General features: G+C 32.9%; 1 protein-coding gene across 1 annotated transcript; it reads left to right on the plus strand.

Moving 5' to 3' along the window:
• The first annotated feature begins 205 nt into the window (after positions 1-205).
• LOC142322330 (uncharacterized) lies at positions 206-17286 on the plus strand. Its single transcript, XM_075361282.1, has 2 exons — positions 206-396; positions 15807-17286. Exon 2 carries the CDS (start codon positions 15817-15819, stop codon positions 17053-17055), a length of 1239 nt encoding a protein of 412 aa, XP_075217397.1. The 5' UTR covers positions 206-396; positions 15807-15816; the 3' UTR covers positions 17056-17286.
• Positions 17287-23773: the final 6487 nt, after the last annotated feature.

Consider the following 23773-nt stretch of genomic DNA (forward strand, 5'->3'; position numbering starts at 1 on the left):
AATATCAAAGAGACTAACGCTAACCGGCCGGCCGGCTTGAAGCCTCTGACGTCACAACAGTTGCGAGTAGCTGGGGTTTTACTACTTCCGTTTTTATTCAACATTCCCGTATAAATGAACATCTTTCTCGATACTGCTGCGCACGTCTATATGACGTCATTTGACTGTGGAGGGGATTACTACTCTCGATGAAATAGTATGCAGTAAATATTTCTCGGTCATACGAAATCGAGACGTCTACTGGTTTATCAGAATTATATTTCATAAAAGTTATCTTATTATAAGTTTTGATATTCGACTTTTGTAACGAGTGGGCTTTATTCTGTCGCGTACTATCTCCAGATTTTTTTTTTTTTTATACAAAAGCCATTGAATCTTTATTTCTTGTTAATATTGGTGAGTAATTCTTTGTTATGAAATACCATTAAATTTTATTAATTAATAAATTAATGTATTTTGGATAAATGGGGCACATATTGTTATAAAATAATTATTTTTGATGTAATAATGAATACGATATTTTTTTTATACGGTAGGCGTGGTAAGAAACGTGCTCGATGTTGCCAGATTGTATTGAGGTTAAAAGTGCGTTGACTAAGAGTCTAGTCATGTGGTTCTATATATATGTCAATGCCCCTCATTCGTCATAGAATAAATATGAATAAAAAAAAAACAGATTGTATCATAACCTCACCTTTTAATCAGCTTTACAAAGCTGATTTTGCGATGACAAGTTAAACACTAGACGAGCTGGGAAATAAAATATAATAAGCGAGTCAATACCGTACCTTGAAAATAATTTTTCTTAAAAAAAGAAAAAGAAATTTATAATTTGTACTTGCTTTTATGTTGATTTTCGTTTATGTAGTCCAAGATTAAGTAGTCGTTGAAAGAATCTAAGTAGAATCATGGTTTTTTTTTGCTCCAACCAGACCATAGCGATAGACCGAACTGGTTTGGTCTAGTGGTGAACTCGTCTTACCAAATCACCTGATAGCCGAGAATTCCAGCGTTCAAGTCCTAGTAAAGACAGTTACGTTTATACGGATTTGAATCCTAAATTGTGGATACCGATGTTCTTTGATGGTTGGGTTTAAATTAACCACACATGTCAGGAATGGTCGAACTGAGACTGTACAAGACTACACTCATACATATCATCCTCTGATGTAGTACTTGAACGGTAATTCCCAGAGGCTAAACAGGAAAAGGAAAGAAAAGATCATAAATGATAGATAAACATTCATGATCTTTTTCGTGTAACGGCTCGGATGCAAATCATTATATCATAGTTTATACTTGATCAATTAATGTGTTACAATATTTTCAGAAGTTAATTAATTTAATACAGCCCTAAATTTACGTACAGTATATTTTTTTCCTATAAAAAATTGTAAAAAGTAAATTTAAAACCCAATAAAAGTAAATATCGATAAAAAATATATTTTTCGTTGAAGCAAAGTTTATTTGAATATTATTTTTACGACTGCCCAAAAAGTAGTGTAATGTATTTAGGGTATATGTATGTTTGTTGTATCGTAACAGCTCAACGGCTGAACCGATTTAGATGTATGATTCCGCGCTGGAATCTTTACGTTCCCGAGTGTGTCTAAGCTATATATACATACACACAGTGTAACCCCGCTACAACACTGTTATGGGGGGGAGTTACGTGACACCCGCGTTATTTTGAGAAGTAAATTTTAAATCACAATGGGTGATTTAATACCCATCCTTTATACGGATTTTACATCCTTATATGTCCTGAAGATCAGGTGAAAACCTCATATGCCCAGAATCGACAGATTACAATAGCTCCTCCTAGAGCTATAGCGCTATCGAGACGGGAAAGTTAAAACGCTAATATTATACAATATGTGAGCGCATGAATATTTCCTACTGAGTTGAAGCAGTGTATATAATCCATTGTTTCAAAGTAGAAAATTTAATACAATTTTTTTAATGTTTTTATCAAACATCCATATCCATATCATGTATGAAAAACATATAGCATATAAGTTTAACAAAAGTCATAAAGCAATTAAAAGCTGCACTCTGTTTAGAATATAGGCAAAAAAATCAAGTAATAATGATTAACAGAAAATCTAATAAATTAACCAACGTAATAAAAGTTAACGATTCTGATAAAAACAGTAAAAGCAGGTCGGAAAAAATCAATATTTTAATAACATGCAGATACCGTCTACTGTGCCATGTACAGGCAGCACATTGATACCCACCAGGTTGGCTTAGTGGTGAACGCGTCTCCCCAAATCAACTGATGTTTGGAAGTTGTGAGTTCCAGCGTTCAAATCCTAGTAAAGGCAGTTACTTTTATACGGATTCGAATACTAGATCATGGACACCAATGTTCTTAGATGGTTGGGTTTCAATTAACCACACATCTCAGGAATGATCGAACTGAGACTACAAGAATACACATCTCATTTACACTCATACATATCATCCTCTGAAGTAATACCTGACGGTGATTGCCGGAGGCTAAACAGGAAAAGAATAAAGGTACTTTTTGTTATTGCATAATATTTATCGTTAAATAAGAAATTGAAAAAAAATTGGGGGAAATTCCGAAGGAGTACTATCTTTAGTAGTAATCAACCACAGAACCACTTTTTGTAAAATTTGTGGATATTATTCGTTTATTTCCTAGATATTTAGCCTCAAAGTTGATTATAGTTAATATTAAATAGTCTAATTCAATATTATTTATTCATTTTCACTGATAAATTAAAAATTTATCTACAACAACTTCTAGTTAATTAATGAAAAATATTTTTTTACTTAATATCATATATTAATTATTGTCGCGTTTATTTAGAGATAACTTATCGTTTACAAACCCTGTTGAAAGGTGCCGAAAGTTTAATTTAATTAAAGATAAAGGAAAAAATTAGGGGTTTTTTTGTAAATAATATCAGAAATAACGATTTTTACTAATAAACTTTAAAATAGTTTTATTAAAAGTTATAAAAAAAAGTTACACGTAAAATTATTAATTTTTAAAAGTTACGTATGTATGAATGTAAATGAGTGTAAATGAAGTCTTTTACAATCTCAGTTCGACATTCCTGAGATGTGGGTGGCTAATTAAAACCCAACCACCAAACAATACCGGTATCCACGATCTAGCATTCAAATTCGTATAAAATAACTGACTTTATTAGGACTTGAACGCTGGAACTCTCGACTTCCAAATCAGCTGATTTGGAAAGAATCCCAACATAACCAAAAAAAAAAAAAAAATTAATATAATCTAATAAAAACATATTATAATCATAACTTCAATACCAGTGAACCAATTTTTATTTTATTTGCGCCAAATTACTTATCATTCAAAGAACCTTCCAATGAGCTGTCATAAGCTATATCGTCTCATTTAAAAAAAAAAATTTCAACTCTTGAAAGTTTAGAAAACATTAAGGAGAAATTTTGTGTTGGTAATATAAAAAATAATTTTTGCAGGTTTAATTCACAGATTATGATTATTTCAAATGGTTTAAGAAGTTATATCACGTTATAGTTATTTTCAAAAACTAAATTTAAAAGAGAATTTAAAAATTTAAAAAAGAAGTTCTCCGTTTGTTTTTTCGCACCTACCGAGCGAAGGGGTGGGCGGATTTTAATTTATTTACCAAAATTCATTATTTTTTTCGGATTGTCAAGTAATGTAATCAAATATTACCATTGCCATTTAAGATTTTTGATTTGAGGTAGGTGTAACGGAGAGGGTGGGTTCCACCTCTTTGAAAATAGTTTTAAAAACGTTCTCCCCGAGAGTTGCATACATGCTTGCAAATAGAAATACGATGGGACTGATAATTATCGAATAATAAATGTGGTAACTTTTCAAATGGTCACCCGGTATATTATACAGCATCGGGAATATTATAATTCTGTATCGTGCATCATATTACATGGTTTGATGTCGGTTCCATTTTTTAAAAAAAATTATTATATTTTATTTTCGATGATTCATTCGAAAAAAGTTCCTTACATTATACAAGTTCTTGTAATATTTTTTTTTGAAACCAACTTTATCGTTCAAGCAATCATGAGCCTCGCATAATAATCCTTATATAGGTTTTACAACCTTATCTTACAATTTTCGAATACTTCATTCGAACTCTTGCAGCTTCCCTTTATTCCTCTAGGTAGCCCAATTCTTCCTCTTCTGTTACTATGCTGATAACCTTCAAAATTTTGACTGTTTCTTTGTACCTTCCTCGCTTTAGAACATTGTTTGTTCTTCAGTTTGCGTTTGAGAGAGACAGAGTGTGTGTGAGGGAGTAAGTGTGTAAGGTTGCGTGAAGCTCAATAAAAATAATGTTTTTTCCTTAACGTTTCCATTCCTTTATCGAAAAGTATCGGTTAACCTTGTAATAGCCAATTCTAAATTTATCTCAAAAAGATCTTTCACCAGACTAACTTTTTTTTTTGTACCAGACTAACTGGTTATTTTATTCGTCACGCTACGTACATCCGACCCTACTCTTTATCGTGGCGGCTTATAGCAAAAATTAGTGGGCGTGCTGTTTCAGGAAATTTTTTCTGTTCCTTTTCAAGGCCACGGTTAAAGTATTCTGTAATAAAACAACCGAAAAAAAAATGAATCAAATAGAATTGCTGGAAGCAGGATAATAATCTAATTGTACACTTTATCACATTCAAGAATATGGTACACGGTTTTTAAATATTATTCGGTTTAACGGAATAAATAATAAAATGTTAATAAAGATAATATTTTCTAGTATTATTAAATAATAAGAGTTTAATAAAATGTCCACTTAAAAACAATATAGTCCATCGGTGCTTAATTAAAATTTCTATGTACAAAGAAACAAATACATAATTAGTTTTTACTAATTGCCTTCTCTTTCGCCCTTCAAGCGTATTTTTGGATAGATTTGGCGATCAAAGAGTCCTTGCTTTACTCCATCTTCTGATCGCTACTGAAAAAAAAAAATTACTAAATCGCTTTCATATTCTTTCCACTGTCTAAACTAGAAAAGGGAACGAACAAGGAACGTTCCATACACTCGTAGAGTAAAAAAAAATTCCTTCCACCAGCACGTTAGGGTCGCCACTATGGGAGCGACAGTGCTCTCACTCCCTTGCAACCTCGCATGCAACTTCCTATGCGCACAAAAGTCAAACACCACGCCACTGGAACTGTGAAGCGAATAGTTCTATACAACGATTTTTGTATCTTTTCATAAACTGGGTATGGCTACTGGCATTAAGCTTAAGAATTATATATTGTACAAGTATAAAGAAAGAATTAAATAAATAAGGACTCATATTAAATGTTATCAACAATATCAAGTGGAAATAGGGGTGCTGCAGTTCCACAGTGCCTATACGCGTGCCGACACTGGCCACATGTCACACGTCTAATGAAACCGTGCATTTCTTGTTCGAGTTTTTTGGCGAGGGTATCATCTCTAAAGGATTATGGCTCCCCACGTTCATCCGATTTGATGTATCCAGATTTCTTCCTTTGGGGTTATCTTAAAGAAAAGGTTTATAAAAACAAACCACACACACACTGGGGAAATTAAAGATGATCATAACAATGGCGATTAACAACATCATTAAACATGTGTTCCACAGAGTGGCCTCAAACTTGCTAAAAAGAGTTCATACACGCATTACTGAACGGGGCGACCATTTTGAGCATGTGTTGTGAAAATAAATAAATCTTTATGTATGATTACGTAATTTTTTTTTTTTGCTTGGGTGTGCGGTAAAAACCCCTGCATTTCACATATATATTTTTAACTAGTGGTGAACGCGTCTTCCCAAATCAGCTGATTGGAAGTCGAGAGTTCTAGCGTTCAAGTCCTAGTAAAGTCAGTTATTTTTACACGGATTTGAATACTAGATCGTGCATACCGGTATTCTTTGGTTGTTGGGTTTCAACTAACCACACATCTCAGGAGTGGTCGAACTGACACTGTACAAGATTACACTTCATTTACACTCATATATATCATCCTCATTCATCCTATGATGTATTATCTAAACGGTAATTACCGGAGGCTAAACAGGAAAAAGAAAGAAAGGTTGAATAAGAGGAAATACTATTTTTTTATTCCCTTCATAAATAGATTTTATTTATTTCAATTTTTAAAATTATATTTTATACACTCAGTATAACCGTAATTCATTAGAAAATTTTAGGTGTGTATCTCTTTCCATCCAATCTAAAATTAATTAATAATCTTAAAATTACACTGATAGACAAAAAAGATTTTTTTAATGTTTCTCTAAGTGTGATACCATTTCAAAAATTGATATTGTGCGTACACATTACAGATCTGTAAATACAATTTTTCTACCATCCTTCGTTTTAAATAAATCATGCTGCAAAAAAATTCAGGGAAAATATAGTTAAAGTCTTTAAAATTTATAATTTTGCATGACCATACCTGTATTAGAATAATTTCAGTGATGCTTTTCTTTTATAAATAGCCTCAGGCACATCCCGAATTAATATTCAACAGTAATCGGCAAGCATGTTAGTTTTTCCATTTCCTTTTATAGCGGCTTTCCATGACCGAAATGTCTTGGTAAAAACGTTCACTGTGTTCGTCACTTACGTCTCCCAGGCTGTCCGGGAAAAAATCCAGATATGAGTGGAGAAAATATATTTTCAAAGATATATTGCATGACATACCTCTGCATGAAGTAAGAAGTTGATTAACAATATCGTGGTAATTGTCAAATTTTTTTCAAACGTCTTGAAGTGAAGTCCAAGCTGCTGTTTCTACATTATTTAACATCGAGTTAAATGCATCATCTTTGACCAACTCTCTTATTTGGAACCAGCAAATATTCTTTCTTTAATTTTTCTTTCACTTACATTCGAAAATTTCTGCCTGATGTACAAAATTCCGGGACTACCCTTCATCATTGCTTTTACAAAATTTTTCATTAGTCCTAGTTTGATATGTTGAGGGGGTAAAAATATTTTTTTGGGTTCAACTGAGAGCTCATGAATAATATTTTTTTCCATTTGGAGTTAAGTTGTCTCGTTTCTTCCATTCTTTGGTAACATAATGTTTATCTCTAGCTCGGCTGCCCCATTCGCAAAGAAAACACACGTACTTAGTATAGCCTAACTTCATGCCTAATAAAATAGCTATAACGTTTGAATCATCACATATGTTCCAGCTATGTTTTTTATAATGTTTGTTTCAATAACGTCTTTCATCAAATCGTATGTCTTTTTCAAATTAATACCATAAACGATTGGTATAAAAAAAATTATTTTCATCAGTAAAGAACTGAGACAGTTCTTTTTGTCGGCTTCGAAAGCCCGAATTTTTTGTATTCTTTTTTAAAGTAAATTCCAACCTTGCGGCCTTGATCCTAACAGTTTTGCTTGATTTTTTGATAAATTTAAATTCCTAACTAAGTCATTTAATTCACCGTGTGATATAAGATGTGGCTTATTGGAAGATAATTCAAAATCAAAATCATTGTCTCTTCACTAGTGCCTGATTGTTCATCGCTGCTTTCGAAACATACATTCACAGGTGGCTCAGAAACTTGAATAATTTCACTGTGAGGTACAGGCCTGATTGCAGATTGCAATGAAGGATATTTTACAGTATGTGTAGATTTTTTAGAAATTACAATCACACTTGTTAAACATAAGGAACAATCCTTTAATAAAAATTTGAAACTTTTCAAAAATGTTGGGTGATAGAAAGATTCTAAGTTCATATTCATTTACGACATCAAAAAACAAATTAAAATCATGTATTGCATGATAGGAAACAAAAATTGTGTTTATCAGTGCTATTTATATAATATTTTTGATCAATAAATTAATTATTATAATTTTTTGCAAAATTTGAAAAAAAATTTCTTCATTATTTTATTATAAACTGTTATTTTTATATTCAAGGCGTTTTTTTAATAAAGTTATGGGAGAAAAAGATGTACTTGAAGTTTTTGGCGGGAATAAAAGATATCGATTGTTTCGCTTGCTGTATAATGAAGAAATGACATGTTCTTCATTATACATGTCATGTGGAACATTCCCCTCATTCTATTCTCTTGATGTAACCTTTACTACATAGCTATTATGCGGTAAAAACTTGACTACCATAATGCAATGACCTTGATTACTTAACATCATAGCTTTAAGTGTGCACTGTTGTATATACTATACAGTACTGTTTAATTCCATTTTATATACTTCTTTATTTATTCATAAAATTAACATTTTTAATGAAATTAATTTTATTTTTAATTTAATTAATAACTACTTAGTATTAAATAATTTGTTCTCTTCTCTTCCATAGTTGTATATACTATTCTATTTATTTTTTTTTGGAAGGTAGATGATATCCATTTATAAATTACTTTTTTAGTACATTCACCAATATCATTGCGGCTATAAAATCAAACAAGATTTATATATTTTTATATTTATTTCTTCTCTCTCTCACTCTCTCTCTCTCTCTCTCTCTCATTCTTCTCTTTGTTACACACGCGCGCGCGCATGATTTTAATAAAGTATGGGACTTCTTAGATAAATTGTTAACAGTTAAATATAGAAAAATAAAATTTAGCATACGCTCCTACAACGTTCACTCAATGTTCGTATATAGAATGGATCTATTTTTTATACGAGACCACTACATTCCAAGCATCCAGGGTGTGGCTCCATTGGTGGGGAACAACCCTCAGAAATTTTGATGCAGAATAATTTGACATATGATATTTATGAAAATGATGGTAATTGAATATTTTTACAGCTAGTTTCAAAAGTGATGTACAGGAAATATATATATATATATATATATATATATATATACCGAGTGATCATTTGAAAAGTTACCATATTTATTATACAAGCAGGTAGCTATCAGTCCCATCCTATTTCTCTTTGCAAGCATGTACACCATTCTCAGAGGGACCCTTTTTAAAATTATTTTAAAAGCAGTAGAACCCAGGGTGGGTCCTCCGCTACATCAACCCCAACTTAAAAATCTTAAATGGTAATGGTAACATTTTTTAATTGCATTAATTTACAACCCGAAAAAATAATGAATTTTCCTGAAAAGAAAATTAAAATCCGCCCACCTGTTCCCTCGGTATATGCAAAAATCCATTTGGGGTAATATTTTTTAGGTAGATTTCATAAGAAAGCTACCTATTATAATGGGAACCATGATGAGACTTCCGGAAAATTTTGACATATCTTTGCGTTTCACATCCCCCAGACCCCAAAACCAACGTCAGCTCAAAAGTTTATATATACATTCATATATATATATATATATATATATATATATATATATATATATATATATATATCACATTACCTAAAACATTGTCTTGAAACAATTTTTGATATGATCAACCCTTACAGCAAGGGATAACTAAAATGTTACTGGAATTGTAGGAAGATAGGGCTAAAAATGAGATATATACGTTATTTGGTTCAAGAGAAAAGTGTACCAACGTTAACATTGTATTTAATGCATAGGGAACCACAGTGCTTAAAGGTCAACAACAATGGAGGATAGTTGAAAACCTAGTCACGGAGATCCTAAAAACTAAAGAGACAGATGTAAGAAATGGATGAGAGACTTTAATATCGAGATACAATAAAAAAAATGAGATAAAAAGACCGTGACTCGGCCACTGGGTGGGGCCCGGGAACAACATAGTCGGACCCGGTTCCTCCCGCCTGGCGGTTTGAGGCAGGCATAGGGATAAATAGCATAAAGTGTATAGACGAAATCCCGGCCGCTAAGGAGGGACCCGGGAACAACATAATTGGGCCCGGTTCACCCCTCTACGGTGGTTTGGGCAGGCGATTCGAAGAATCAAAAGATCCCGACCGGCGAGCCGACCTGCCTTGCCGGACATATTGCCGGTAAACGGGAAGGCTTGTTTGAGTTAAAGGATACTCTCCTGGGTTGAGCTAAACTTGATTGCAGATCCAGCCCAAGAGAGCAGAGGAAGAAAAAAGGAATCCACAGTGCCCTTAAGAGAATAGAAAACCGAAAAGTCTCAATTATTGTTATTGCCGTCTCAAAAACATTATCAATATACGAACAGATTTTATACTATATATTACTTCATACGACAGACTTTTTTATCTATCTGGCCGTGTTAATTCACATAAAACGAGATACTGGATGACTAACCCACTGAGTTGGTCTAGTGGTGAACGCGTCTTCCCAAATCAGCTGATTAGTAAGTCGAGAGTTCCAGCGTTCTAGTCCTAGTAAAGTCTATTATTTTTGTACGGATTTGAATACTAGACGTGGATACCGGTGTTCTTTGGTGGTTCGGTTTCAATTAACCACACATCTCAGGAATGGTCGAACTTCAGACTGTACAAGACTATATTTGCGCTCATACACATCATCCTCATTCATCCTCTGAAGTATTATCCGAACGGTAATTACCGGAGGCTAAAAAGGAAAAAGAAAAGATATTGGATGACTGAAAATCCATACCGGAGGTTTGAGTATTCACACTTCATGAAAAAGAAAATGAATGAACGTTGTACTGTTTCTGTTAATCTTATAGCTAGCTAATATTTTGTGACCGGACTGTCATTACAAAAGTATTCCGTATAATTTTCGAAGAATTCAACGCTCAGTTTGTGAAAAACTGAAAACAGATTGTGAAAAAAGTTACGGCTTCTTCCAACAAGACGGAACAACGTGTCGCCTATCAAACGATTCGCTATCACAGTGATTTCCAAAGCTTTTTAATCGAGAACCTCTAAGAAGAAAATAATTATAACTTGTACCCCATTTAATATAGTACTATATATATATATGTTTGTGTGTGTGTGTGTGTGTGTGTGTAATCAAAAATCAAATTATTTATACTACTTCTTTGGTGTAACTCTAAGTACCACTTTGCGTACTCCAGAAAGTTTGAGAACGCGTTCTCCAGATTTGTCTCCAGGTTCTTAAAATTTGTCTAGTTGCAGTTTTTTTTTTTTTACTTGGGGGTTATTTGAAATATAGAGTTTTCGAACTTACTTATAAGCTTTAACTTGCTCTTTTGGTATAATAATATTCGTAATAGAATATTGCTTTTGATTTGACTGTACTTTTGATTCATGACAATTCTGCCATTACTACTACTACTACTACTAGTACTATGTTGTAAGGTCGTACGAAAAAAAAACTTGCTGGAGGGGAATGTAAGTAAACCTGTTCAAGAGCAAGGTTTTAATACCACCATCATTGCCTCACCCCACCAATATTGGTGGCAGACTTCCCCTCACATTCCAAAGCGGTTCTTGACACTAATACTTTACCCATATTTTTAACACGTAAAAGTTGACCTAATTTTTTACCTTCTGATTAGATTCGTAAAATAATTATAAAATTAAGTTCATTAAACTATTTAAAAAGTAGTTAACCATTTGACTGCTTAATTAAAAATTCAGTTTTTACCTGAAATGTTACGGTTTTGAAATTTTTAGTTGTATATCTTTTTCGATGTGTTAAATGATTAATTATTTCCTTCCCTTCATAATTATAAAAAAAAAATCTCGGGTAATATTTTTAATAGTTTTCGCTTTTATTGATCTACCTCTCTACGAGTGCTTTTCAACCAGAAGATTTTGTTTTAAATCTCGATCAGACTTGACTTTTGTTGAAACGGTAATATGTTGCCTTTATTTTGCACCACCTTCATAAGACAGTTATCTTGTCATCATTATTAAATATTTATTATCATTATGTATACTCCTGTTTGAAGTAAAATATTATCTTTTGGGACTCCCAAGAAAAGGAATTTTGAAGATATAAAAAATGGACTTTTAAATCGTTATTTAACAGATCATAAGTTAATAGATCATAAGTATGAATTTTTTAGACAAATATTTAAAAAAATTAGAAAATATTAACTTTTAAATATATATTTTGTCTTACTTGGTGAATATTAAAAAAAAAACTGACAACCCAGTTGTAGGAATTTTCCATCACGGATTTTTCTGTTGTACGGCTTACACACACAACTTTATTTAAAATATTTATAATTTTATTTTAATACTATCAGACCCGGCAATGGTTCGCTATTGCTAGATTTGTATTTATATAGATAATATTTTTTGTAGATCTGTACGTCAGTTCTACACTAGCGCTTCTTGTGGTGACAGGGGATACTATATACCCACTTAGCCGCTAGTTTATTTATAGCATTTTTTTGGGATGGATGTGCGATTTTGAAAAAATGTTATTTTGCAAATATTTTTTAATTGTTAAATAAATGTGCCTAAGAAAAACAAGTTCTTAATTAGGCGAAATCTTGAGATGATGACCTTGCTGTACAGGTAACTTTGCTGTACAGCCTCACCTCCTTGATCTTTAAAGTTGAAAATTTAATGGCGTCAATACCCCATATATAGAAGTAATCGATTAAGTTTGGTCAAAATTGATCCAGTAGTTACGAAAATATAAGGTGATTTAGAAGCCAACACCGAACATACACACATACACGCGCGCTCACACACACACTTACATACGAACGTTAACATCTGGAAAATTTCAATCCGGTTTTTTGGATTCCTCAGGTGTCAAAAAGTCAAGGTCCGTTGAAAACCGCATATTCCCAAATTAGACCGATTACAATACTTTCCCTATCTAGAGCTATAGTTCTACTATAACAATATCTAGACGGGAAAGTAAAAATTATAGGAAAAGTTTAATAATTTACAATTTTCAGTCTTGCGCAAAATTTTAAAAAAGACGGATCTTTTCGGTTATATGACAAGAAACGATCATTTTTCATTATCGTTTGTGATTTCTTTAATTTATTTCATATGATATTAATAAGAAAAAAATTAACACCTAGTTAACTTATTTTTAGGGGGGTAAATAAATCACAGCTATACGCTACCTGTATTTTGTTTTCAGTGTCTCATTGAAAAGTGAATACAAGTCTACGAGCGATTTACTTGTGCCGCACTTTTTACGTAGATTTCATAAGAAAGCTACTTATTACTGTACTGGGTATCACGATTCGACTTCCAGAAAATGTCAATATATCTTCGCGTTTCACATCCTCCAGACTCCAAAACCACTGTCACCTCATAAATTTATGTATACACACACACACACACATATATATATATATATATATATATATATATATATATATAAAACACGGTAACTGCCGTAATTTGCGCCAATCACATTCAAATTGATACATAAAATATAACGACCCAAAATCTCGGTCAAATTCGTTAATGGGCAAAATCGGACCCAGTCCGAGTGGAAATGGGGGGGCTTTTTCGAAAAAATAAAATATCGCTACAACTTTCTTATTAAGTAAAATGTCGAATTGGTTTAAAGTTCATACTATTCTTTGGGTAAGGTCCTAAAACGTATCTAAGTAAAGTTTTCTGATATCACCAACAATACCCCAGGAGGTAGAAAAAATGGGGTTCGAAGACAAAAAAAAATCATACCTTCCTTAATTGGCACAGTATCGAATCGGTTTAAAGTGATCGTTAGTCCTCTAAACGTTACCTAAAAATTTTGTCTAAAATAATTTTTGATATGACCAACCCCCTTTTTTGATTTTTGGTTATCCCTTGTCGTAATAAGGAATGAACATAATATTACTAGAATTGCAAGAAGATGGTGCTTGTCGTATGTTAAACATGGGAAAACTTTTTTTCACATGCAATCATTGTCATATTGAGTAAATTTGAAGTTTTTCGTAGCTTTAAGGTGGAAATCTTTTTTATCCGATACTTAACGGTGAAATCTACCTCCGCCTTTCGACGTGCCGCAAGGGATTTTTTTTATTGTGGTACTCAGGTCGGGGTTCTATGATCTGTAAATTATTTCTTGTATAATCAATACTTTATGACTAGAATTAGCTGCTAAAAAGAGGTGGTTGATACCTCTGTAATAATACAGCGCTTAGAAAAAAAGTTCCGTTTAATTTTTTTCAGATCTGTGCGCACAAAAATCAATTGTGGCCAAAAAAATTATTCAAAAATCAATTGATGCAAAATTTTTTATTGTTATTATATACATATGTATCAATTATGAAATATATTCATATATGTATTCATATTTAAACGAAAACAATTAGGTAACTTTTTTTTATTTTAGATTAACATTTTTCTTAAGTTTTTAAATTTTTTGTGTTCTGTCTTTCATAGAAATCTATTTTTTCTCAACTTCATTTAATTCTGATGAGATCAATCAAGTGTTCATTTTCGAGTCTGTTTCAGTATATCGTTTTTATGGAATTTATTACAGAAAATCCATGTTCGCAGACTGCGCTGGATGCTTGAAAAGTTCCCATAATATTATATAGATAGGAAAATTTAGATAATTCAAAGATAGTTTGAACAAAGGTTAATGTATCGCTTAAAGTCTTTAACAATCCTAGTTTAGTTTTCTCTAGCATTATAAATTTTAATTCTGAATATTCGTTCTATATTTTATCTATATCAACATTTTTATTTTCCATAAATTTTTAATATTTTTTTTTTGAAAAGTTGTATTATAATTTGCATTCAGAAATTTTGTCCTGCTTTTACAATAATTTCATTATCAAATGCTTACCAGTCTTTTAATTCTTCATCTGGAAATGTGCTCTGTAAGTGAACATTCATGTTCAAGGCTACAAATAATTTCTTATAAGAAAAAGAAAAAATACTTTTCGGCATGCCGGAAGGCGAGGTAGATTTTCTTGTAATTCCAGCAACATTTTGGTCATCCCTTGCCGTAAGGGTTGATCATATCAAAAATTGTTTCAAGACAAAGTTTTAGGTAATGTTTACAGGACTAACGACCACTTTAAACCGATTCGATGCTATGCCTATTAAGGAACGTATAATTTTTTTTTGTCTTCGAAACCATTTTTTTTCATCCCCTCGGGTTGGTGATATCAAAAATCTTTACTTAGGTACGTTTAGACCCTTATCCAAAAAACAGTAGGAACTTTAAAAAAATTCGATATTTTACTTAATAAGAAAGTTATAACGATATTTTGTTTTTTCGAAACCCCAACATTTCCACCTCAATGGTCCGATTTTACCCATTTTTAAACTCTACCGAGATTTTATGTCGTTATATTTTATATAATAATTTGAAAGCGATTGGCGCAAAATTACGGCAGTTATCGTGTCCACAAATTATAAATGTATATATAAACTTTTGAACTGACGGTGGTATTATGGTCTGCGGAATGTGAAACGCGAATATATATCGAAATTTTCCGGGAGTCGAATCATGGTACCCATTACAATACGTACCTTCCTTACGAAACTCACCGGGTTGGTGTAGTGGTGAACGCGTCTTCCCAAATCTGCTGATTTGGAAGTCGAGAGTTCCAGCGTTCAAGTCCTAGTAAAGCCATTTATTTTTACACGGATTTGAATACTAGATCGTGGATACCGGTGTTCTTTGGTGGTGGGTTTCAATTAATCACACATTCAGGAATGGTCGAACTGAAAATGTACAAGACTACACTTCATTTACACTCATACATATCATCCACATTCATCTTCTGAAGTATTATCTGAAATGTAATTACCGGAGGGTAAACAGGAAAAAGGAAGCTTTCTTACGAAATTTATCTAAATGTTTATTGAACTACTTTTAAGAGAATATTTATCTGAATTTCTTAATAATTTATAATTCCTCTTAGCCTCCTTTATTTTTTATTTCTCATATTTATTTTTAAATTAAATTTTTCCAACCTCTTTCATTATTAAAATATGTGTAAAATTATTAAAAATTGTAGTTCAGTTTTGTAATTTTAATTTGTTGCAGAAAATAAGAAATGACTGTACAAGCACCTAGCTGGTTAACTGAAGGTTTCATAAAAACAGCATTGGAACGCGATGAAGATACAAAAAATATATTATCATTTGAAAACATGGTCGTTAATACACCGATTCCTAGAGGTAACAACGAAACTTGTTTGATATATGGAGTAAAAGGAGATTATAAATTAAAAGACGAAAAAGAAATAAAAAAGATTTCTTTAATTATAAAAGTTCCTACTAAAAGCGGCTGGCATAAATTTTTACTGGATAAAGGACTTTATAAAAAAGAAAATCTTCTTTATAATATATTAATACCAAAATATAAATCGATGTTCGGTGATAAATGGCCGGATATGGTACCAAAATCGTATCATTCGACCGAAGAAGATGTTGTAATATTAGAAGATTTGAAAGTTAAGAATTACGAGATGGTAAGCAGAGTGGAACAGTTAGGTTACGATGAATGTGTATTAGCTTTATCTAATTTAGCTATTTTTCACGCCGCATCGATTAAATTATACGAAACCGAACCGGAATTTATAAAGAAAGTAGGAGATGAAATGATGTTTTGTAATGATATGAAAGATTGTTTCGGCGGTTTGACTAAAAGTCTTGTCGATAAAGCTGCTGATGAATATGAAAAACGTCCTGATTTGCAAAAATATGTTAAACCTTTAAGGAAAATTGCTGATATTTCATTTGATACTATAACTGAATTATTTAAACAAAAAAAAGATGAATTTAATGTATTAAATCATGGTGATTTTTGGACTACAAATATGATGTTTAAATATAGCGATAATAAACCGGTTCATATTAAACTTATCGATTTACAAGTATCTCGATATGCATCTCCTACATGTGATTTAATATACTTTTTTTATGGAAGTGTAAAAGAAGAAGTTAGAAGTGAAAGATTTGATGAATTATTGAATTTGTATATAGATCAATTAAATAAATATCTTGAAATATATGGTAGTGAAAAAAGATTGAGTAAAAAGGAATTATTAAAAGTTTTAGATGATCGTGCTATTTACGCTATCAATATTTCAGTTAGTTATTTACCGTTTTTCTTAGCCGATCCAAATAAATTAGAAATAGTAAAAATGCAAGAAATGTCTTTAGAAGAATTCAATAATATGGGCCATGATGGGACAGTGAGTGGTTATTTTGAAAATGAAAAATATTTTGAAATAGCTAAAAAACGAATGGAAGAATTTGAGAAGTTAGGTTATTTTTCAAGATATCAATGAATTATACTGTTACGTACTTATATTTTCATTCCATTTCTGTAACGTAAAAAATTTAAAAAAAATGTTTGTAAAAATCACAAATATTTAGTTTAATATACAGAGTACATAAACTGATTTTTGTATATATTTAAAATTGGATTTCTACGCTAATATCCCACTATAAATTAAGTATTTATATACATTGAAAGAAATTAAATTACTGGAAAAACAAAAATAAATTAATAAAACGATTCTTTATTTTTATATATCCTTTTCCTTCTTTCTTATTTATAAATTTCCTCGTTTTTATAATTTTTTTTTATTTTTATTTCCGTAGGGGAGGAAAAAGCTCTGCCAGTGGTCGTCAGGCCCGCAATAACATCAGTGCGGGGCTCGCACCCGTTAAAAAACCTCCCCTCGTATCATACAGGGGCGGATCTAAGCCATATGGTATATACAGCCACTGCATGATCACCCAGACACTCTACTATCCGAATCTGTATGACCAGAAGGCGTCCCCAGGGGGCGATCGACAACTCCGAGGAGCCCCCGCCGCCCGCTCTCAGAAGCTAGCCCCCCTTTGATCACTCGTCATCGTACTCCATATATCTATCGATCCGCATCTCTTCAGCCTGTTGTTGCCTTTCCTATCATTGATGTGATCGTAGTCGAGACTCATTCCCATTTGTCGCTATTGTTGAGCATCACCTCGATTATATTGTTGGCCCCCTACATACTCTGATCCTCGAACATTACTTAAGTCGCGCCATCTAGGACAAAAGAACATTACATGCTTTGCTGTATCTATCCGCAATCATGACAGCGACTTGTATGGTATCTGTCCATCCTGTACAGATAGTCCCGGAAACATCCATGTCCAGACAGGAACTGGGTGAATTCGTAGCCTGTGTTATCATATTTTCGTTCCACCCAGTTCCTGACGTCGATGATGAGGCTATAGTTCCACCTTCCTTTGTCCGAATCCTGCCATCTGGTACGCCAAGCCATGTAGAGACCGTCAGTTGCTTCCTTTCTGTTCCGTCTGGCCATAATTAAAGTTTTTTTATTTTTGCTTGTAAGTCTATAGACGGCATCTCAGCTACAACCGATGCCGCCTCGGCGCTGATCGTACGATACGCTGCGATGACACGTATATTTAGCTTACTTGTTGCATAACCAAACGCCTCACATTCCTGACCCTCAACAACGCTCCCTGTCATACAAATTATTATAATAATGAATATTTATTTAAAGAAGTAACCATAAATATATATACTTCTTTCTTTCAACAAACAACAAGCAGATTATGACTCCCAGTCAATTAAACGTTTTGGCACATTATCACAGCTTTTCTTAAGAAATCGTTGGATGTTGTAATGAAAACATCACGGATTCAATTCATCAAGAGTTCTTGGACCAATCCTGTAAACGTCTTCTTTGACTCAACCCCACAAAAAATCAGTCAGAAAGTGCTAGAAACATGGCTTCTAACTGGCCACTCTGTTAATCCACGATGGCCTATCCATCTACTGAAAACTGAATGTCCAACCTGTAGCGAACAACAAAAGCAAAGTGTGCAGGTACATCGTCCTACATAAATATGAATTCTGCAGTGATATCCTATAGTGTAATGATAGCCAAAAAAGGTCATAGTACTCTCTTTTCACTCTCTGAAGGAGATATCGCATAAATACACTACAGACGACAGAGCGCTGTGGAACAGTATGCCTAAAACATTTATATACTAAATTTACAATTTTTTGTAATTATCACAAAATGTTATACTCACTTTACACTTAATTTATTTTATTATAATACTAATTACTATTACAATTTATTTAATTTTATATTAAACTTATTACTTTTTAATTCCTCACAAAATTTGTAATATAATATAACTTACAAAAACAATAATATCTTAAACAGTAACTACCATATTATTAAAATTAATTTAATAGGTAAAATACATAACTTGAAAAATCTTACCACTTCGAAACGTTAAGAAAATCGCTTACCTTATTCTATGTCAGTGTCCGACAACCACTGGATTCCCTCCATCATATCCGACTCTTCATAACTCCCAGAATTCGGCATTGACGACCAATCATCTCTAACATTAATTATTAGTTCATCAACCACAACATCGAGAAAATTAGGTAAGTTCAAGATCTTCTTTTCTTTTCTTCTGCTTTCCCGGATCTGTTCAACATTCAAGTATAACTCAACCCACGGGAATGTCCGTGTGACTTTAACGGGCCTTCTCACCCACCTGTAAGTTCCGTATGGCAGCTCGACCCACCGGTTCTGAATCTTTTATTTAATTATCTCTTGCCGGCCTCTAACTGGAAGGACAAGGGTAAACCCGTGCCCGGCTATGCCGTTCCTGAAGTCCTTCCCCAAGCAGCCGGGACTCGGTCTTTACAGTTTTTTTTCTTAACTTTACAATCTACTCCACACGAGGAAATCTTGTTCTTTTGTCTTGGGAATCAGCGTCACCAAGTAAGTTCTCGATAGCTGTCTACTCGTCAACGCCTCTAAGTATGTGTAAGGTCACATTTTCTGGGAAAATCCATTCCAGTTGTACCTCTGTTTTGATTTCTCCCACATCTGATATTCAAAAAACGTGTGGAACGACAAATCCATTTCAGCACAATAAATGCTTTCTTAAAATCTTCTTTTAAATCTAAATAGATATTCGCCGAACTTTCAGTGACCAGAGAGGAATTTGGAGATATTGCCTCCTCCTAGCCACTTAAACTTAAGATATATAAATTTTTATATAAAAATAACAAAATGGCTGACAGGGGGAGAAGAAAGAAGAAATCGCCATTTTTCCTAAGGAAACTTTTTATTTAATTTTACAATTAATTAGAATTCGAAAAAGTATAGCCAGCCCACCAGTTTAGAAACATTCTTATTTCTGTGTGTGTGTGTGTAGTCAAAAATCAAATTATATATACTACTTCTTTGGCACATCCCCAAGTATCACTTTGCGTACCCCACTCTGGAGACCACTGATAAAAATCATAGGTTTTTTTTTGTTTAACTTGTGTTGGCTAGCATCGACATCAAAAATTATTATTTGTTGTAAATACTTTTACTTTAGTTTATAAATAAAATTATCATTATTTGTAACTTTTTGGTACTATTATTTTCTGAAGTAGGTTTTTATTTTTTATAAAAATTTTGTTCATAAAAGTGTATCCAGCTTTCAAACAAACATAACATTTTTTCTAAATTACATCTTGCCTATTAAAATATAACATTTAAAGATATATATATATCGTTAAATGTTAGAATTATATATATATTTCTGTAAATACAAACCAACAGATGATAAAAATAAAAAACCTATGAAATTTAATAAGAAAGTTAATTTAAATTTTCTGTATATAATTTGCTAGTTGAAAACAGGTTTTCTTTTTTAGAAATAAAAAAAAAGAAAAAAGAAAACGTCAACATTATAATACACCTTATAAACCTTATGCTTCTGCACCATAGTAAACTTGGCTTAAATATTTTAATTCTTAAAAAGGAAAAAAATGCTTTTGTTAAAAATTATACTTATAAAGGTGTGATTTATATTTCTGGAAAACTTGTATGGATAAATACATTATGGAAAAAAAATTTTAACGCTGTATAATTTTATAATAAATAATCTATTTTTTTAAATATTTTTTGTTTAATTATTTCTTAATTTTTCCACTTCCATCATGAATCGACGATAAATAATCAAACGTGTTTAAATATAATAAACGTAATGGTAAATTATATTTGTGATAATTTTAATTTATTCCCTATTCATTTATTTATTTCTTAATGTTAATTTTATTACATTTACACAATGAAAAGGAGCTTGTGTGAAATTCGTAATCGTTTAATCCTTTTTACTTCCTTGCACGAAGTAAAGGAAGTATCGTGATCACGAAATATTTCGGTTTTCAGATTTCAACGGAAATATCCGTTTTGACCATCCTTGAATCCATTTTGACTAGTTTTGGCGTGACATGTATACGTATGTACGTATCTCGCATAACTCAAAAACGATTACCCCTAGGATGTTGAAATATTAGATTTAGGACTGTTGTAACATCTAGTTGTGCACTTCCTCTTTTTATTGCAGTCGACTGAACTAAAAAGCTCAAAATCCAAAAAAAATGTTGATTTTGGACTTTTTCTTAACTGCAGTAATAAACCCACATTGAGAGCTTTTCAATGATATATCATAAGTTGTACTTATTTTCATTTTTTCCAGAGTTATAGACACATAAAAGTTTAATTAATGAAATATTTGGATCTTACTAGGGGAAGGCACATCGGTTTGAATCAGACTTCATCTCCATTTTTTTACATTTTTTTTTTTAATTTAAATATATTGATTTATTAATAATTATTAACCTCTGATTGTAAAAAGATCTTTACAATAAATTATAATTCAATAATAAAAATAAGAAAAAATATCGGAAGTTATTAATGAAATAAAATTTTATGTACTTTTCATTTAAAAAAAAATGTGTAAATGTAATTTAATAGGCGTACAAGGAAGTCATGTGGTGTCCACATCAGATTATTTAAGGAATAGTGCACTGTAGGGCCAATGGAGCAGAACTGCTAGATCTGTCCCCAGTTTGCAAAAACTATTCAATAAGTGGGTTTATACCTCCCGGGTGGTCATCCCTATATCTACTTCTGAACTATCGTTGTCAGAACCAATGTTCGAGGAAGTCGAAGGAGTAAGCTTCGGCCCCCTCCTCCGACTAGGCTTCTTACCTACCTCACTAACATCTGTCATGGTCGGAGATGCCCTGACGTAACAGTATACGAACAAAATGCTCACTGTATTGCTTTTATTACAGATACTGGGCACAAGCCCACAAGCGTCACGACTACCCGCAGCGAGCCACGGGCAGCTGGAAACCTTCTGTATTTTCCTGTCACTCTTTGTACCGCCACTACTGGATCAAATATGTGAAATCAAAGATCAACACACAGTTACAGATTACGGCCCCCGCTCTAAAAGAGCGCGAGCAGGACTAAGGGTAAAGGCCCCTTTGCTCGTAACAGGGACTTGCGACCAGGATTCGTGGCCACTCTTTTCGCCGCGATGAGGCGGGTGCTCGAACAAATCCTGCGCCAAAATCTCCGAATCCCCACGAAAAGGTGTATGAATTGTCTTAACAATAAGGGCAAAAAACCGTTGTAACAATTCTGAGACAGCAAGATTGTGAAATTGGGGAAAGTACACACTCGACCACCAGCTCAAAAATACCACTGAAAAAGACTTTATACAACGCAAATCTCTGCTCGTGAAAAGAAACCAGAGACTGTAGGCCGGGGAAAGAATATTAAATACTCTAGGAAAAGGGTTCGTTTGTATTGGACCAATAATCGATTGGTAATCTGGTCTGTCGAGTAGCCAGGTATAAAACAGTTGTATAATTGTGAACAAACACTTCTTAAGGTATTCTGTACGTAACTGCCAAAGAGATCCAAGTATATTTTTTTGTACTGTTTACTTTTCCTTGTGTATTGTAGTGCATCTATACTAACTTACTATAGTGTAGTATAAGCTACACTAACTAACAGTAAGGCAAAGTATACTAATCAGGTCAAAATGTTCTTGTTGGGGTTTTTGCATACGCATATCTGAATGTTTTTTGATCAACTTATAATCAAAAACACAGTTTTAGAATTGAAAAATTCTGGAAGGATGCATGTAAGTTGGGTAGATAAATATGGATAAAATTTGGCACGATAATTTCTAAATATGAATATTTAATTAAGGTCAAAGGGACAGGATAGTACGGACTTCTGATAATAATCAGATAGAATCTTGTTTCTCAACTGTTTTTGTTAGTGGCTGCTGGCGTATAGGCACTGCGGAACTGCAGCACTCCCTATTGCCACTTAATATTATCGGTAACATTTAATATAATGTTACCTTTTTTCTTTAATTCTTTCTTTATACTTGTATAATATATAATCCTTAAGCTTAATGTCCGAAGACATCCCCCAGTTTATGAAAAAGACAAAACTCTTTGTATAGAACTGTGCGCTTCACAGTTCCAGCGGCGTGATGTTCGGCTGTTGTCCACATTTACCGGAGGTCGTCTTTAGATTCTCTAACTGATTACATCTCACAGTCATCAACTAGGCCTCGGCCGGGATCCCAGCGGTGTAAATGCGTCGGAAGACATTTGTATCAGTGAAGTACAAATCAAATTTTGCCTTCACGTAGGCCTCAAACGGATATCTTTACATCCAACCTAACATGATTCCCTCAAACTAACTAACCGAGACCGCGGACCCCGGACCTAGTCTAAATTTGACAACACCATTCGTGACTGTAAATACCTCAGAAAACGAACAAGTTGTAAGCTAAATCAGTGCTACACTCATACCAATCAAAATTATGTTTTACCCAACATATAATTCAGACATTTCTTTCTTTTTCCTGTTTAGCCTCCGGTAATTACCGTTCAGATAATACTTCAGAGGATGATATGTATGAGTGTTAATGAAGTGTCAGTTCGACACTCTCAGTTCGACCATTCCTGAGGTGTGTGGTTAATTGAAACCCAACCACCAAAGAACACCGGCATCCACGTCTAGTATTCAAATCCGTGTAAAAATAACTGACTTTACTAGGACTTGGACGCTGGAACTCTCGACTTCCAAATCAGCTGATTTGGGAAGATGCGTTCACTACTAGACCAACCCAACGGGTTATTTAATTCAT

The sequence above is a fragment of the Lycorma delicatula genome, chromosome 1, assembly GCF_047948215.1.
Source record: "Lycorma delicatula isolate Av1 chromosome 1, ASM4794821v1, whole genome shotgun sequence".
Lineage (NCBI taxonomy): Eukaryota > Metazoa > Arthropoda > Insecta > Hemiptera > Fulgoridae > Lycorma > Lycorma delicatula.

Coding starts and splice junctions, on each gene's coding strand:
- LOC142322330 (XM_075361282.1), top strand. CDS start 15,817: ATGACTGTACAAGCACCTAGCTGGTTAACTGAAGGTTTCATAAAAACA.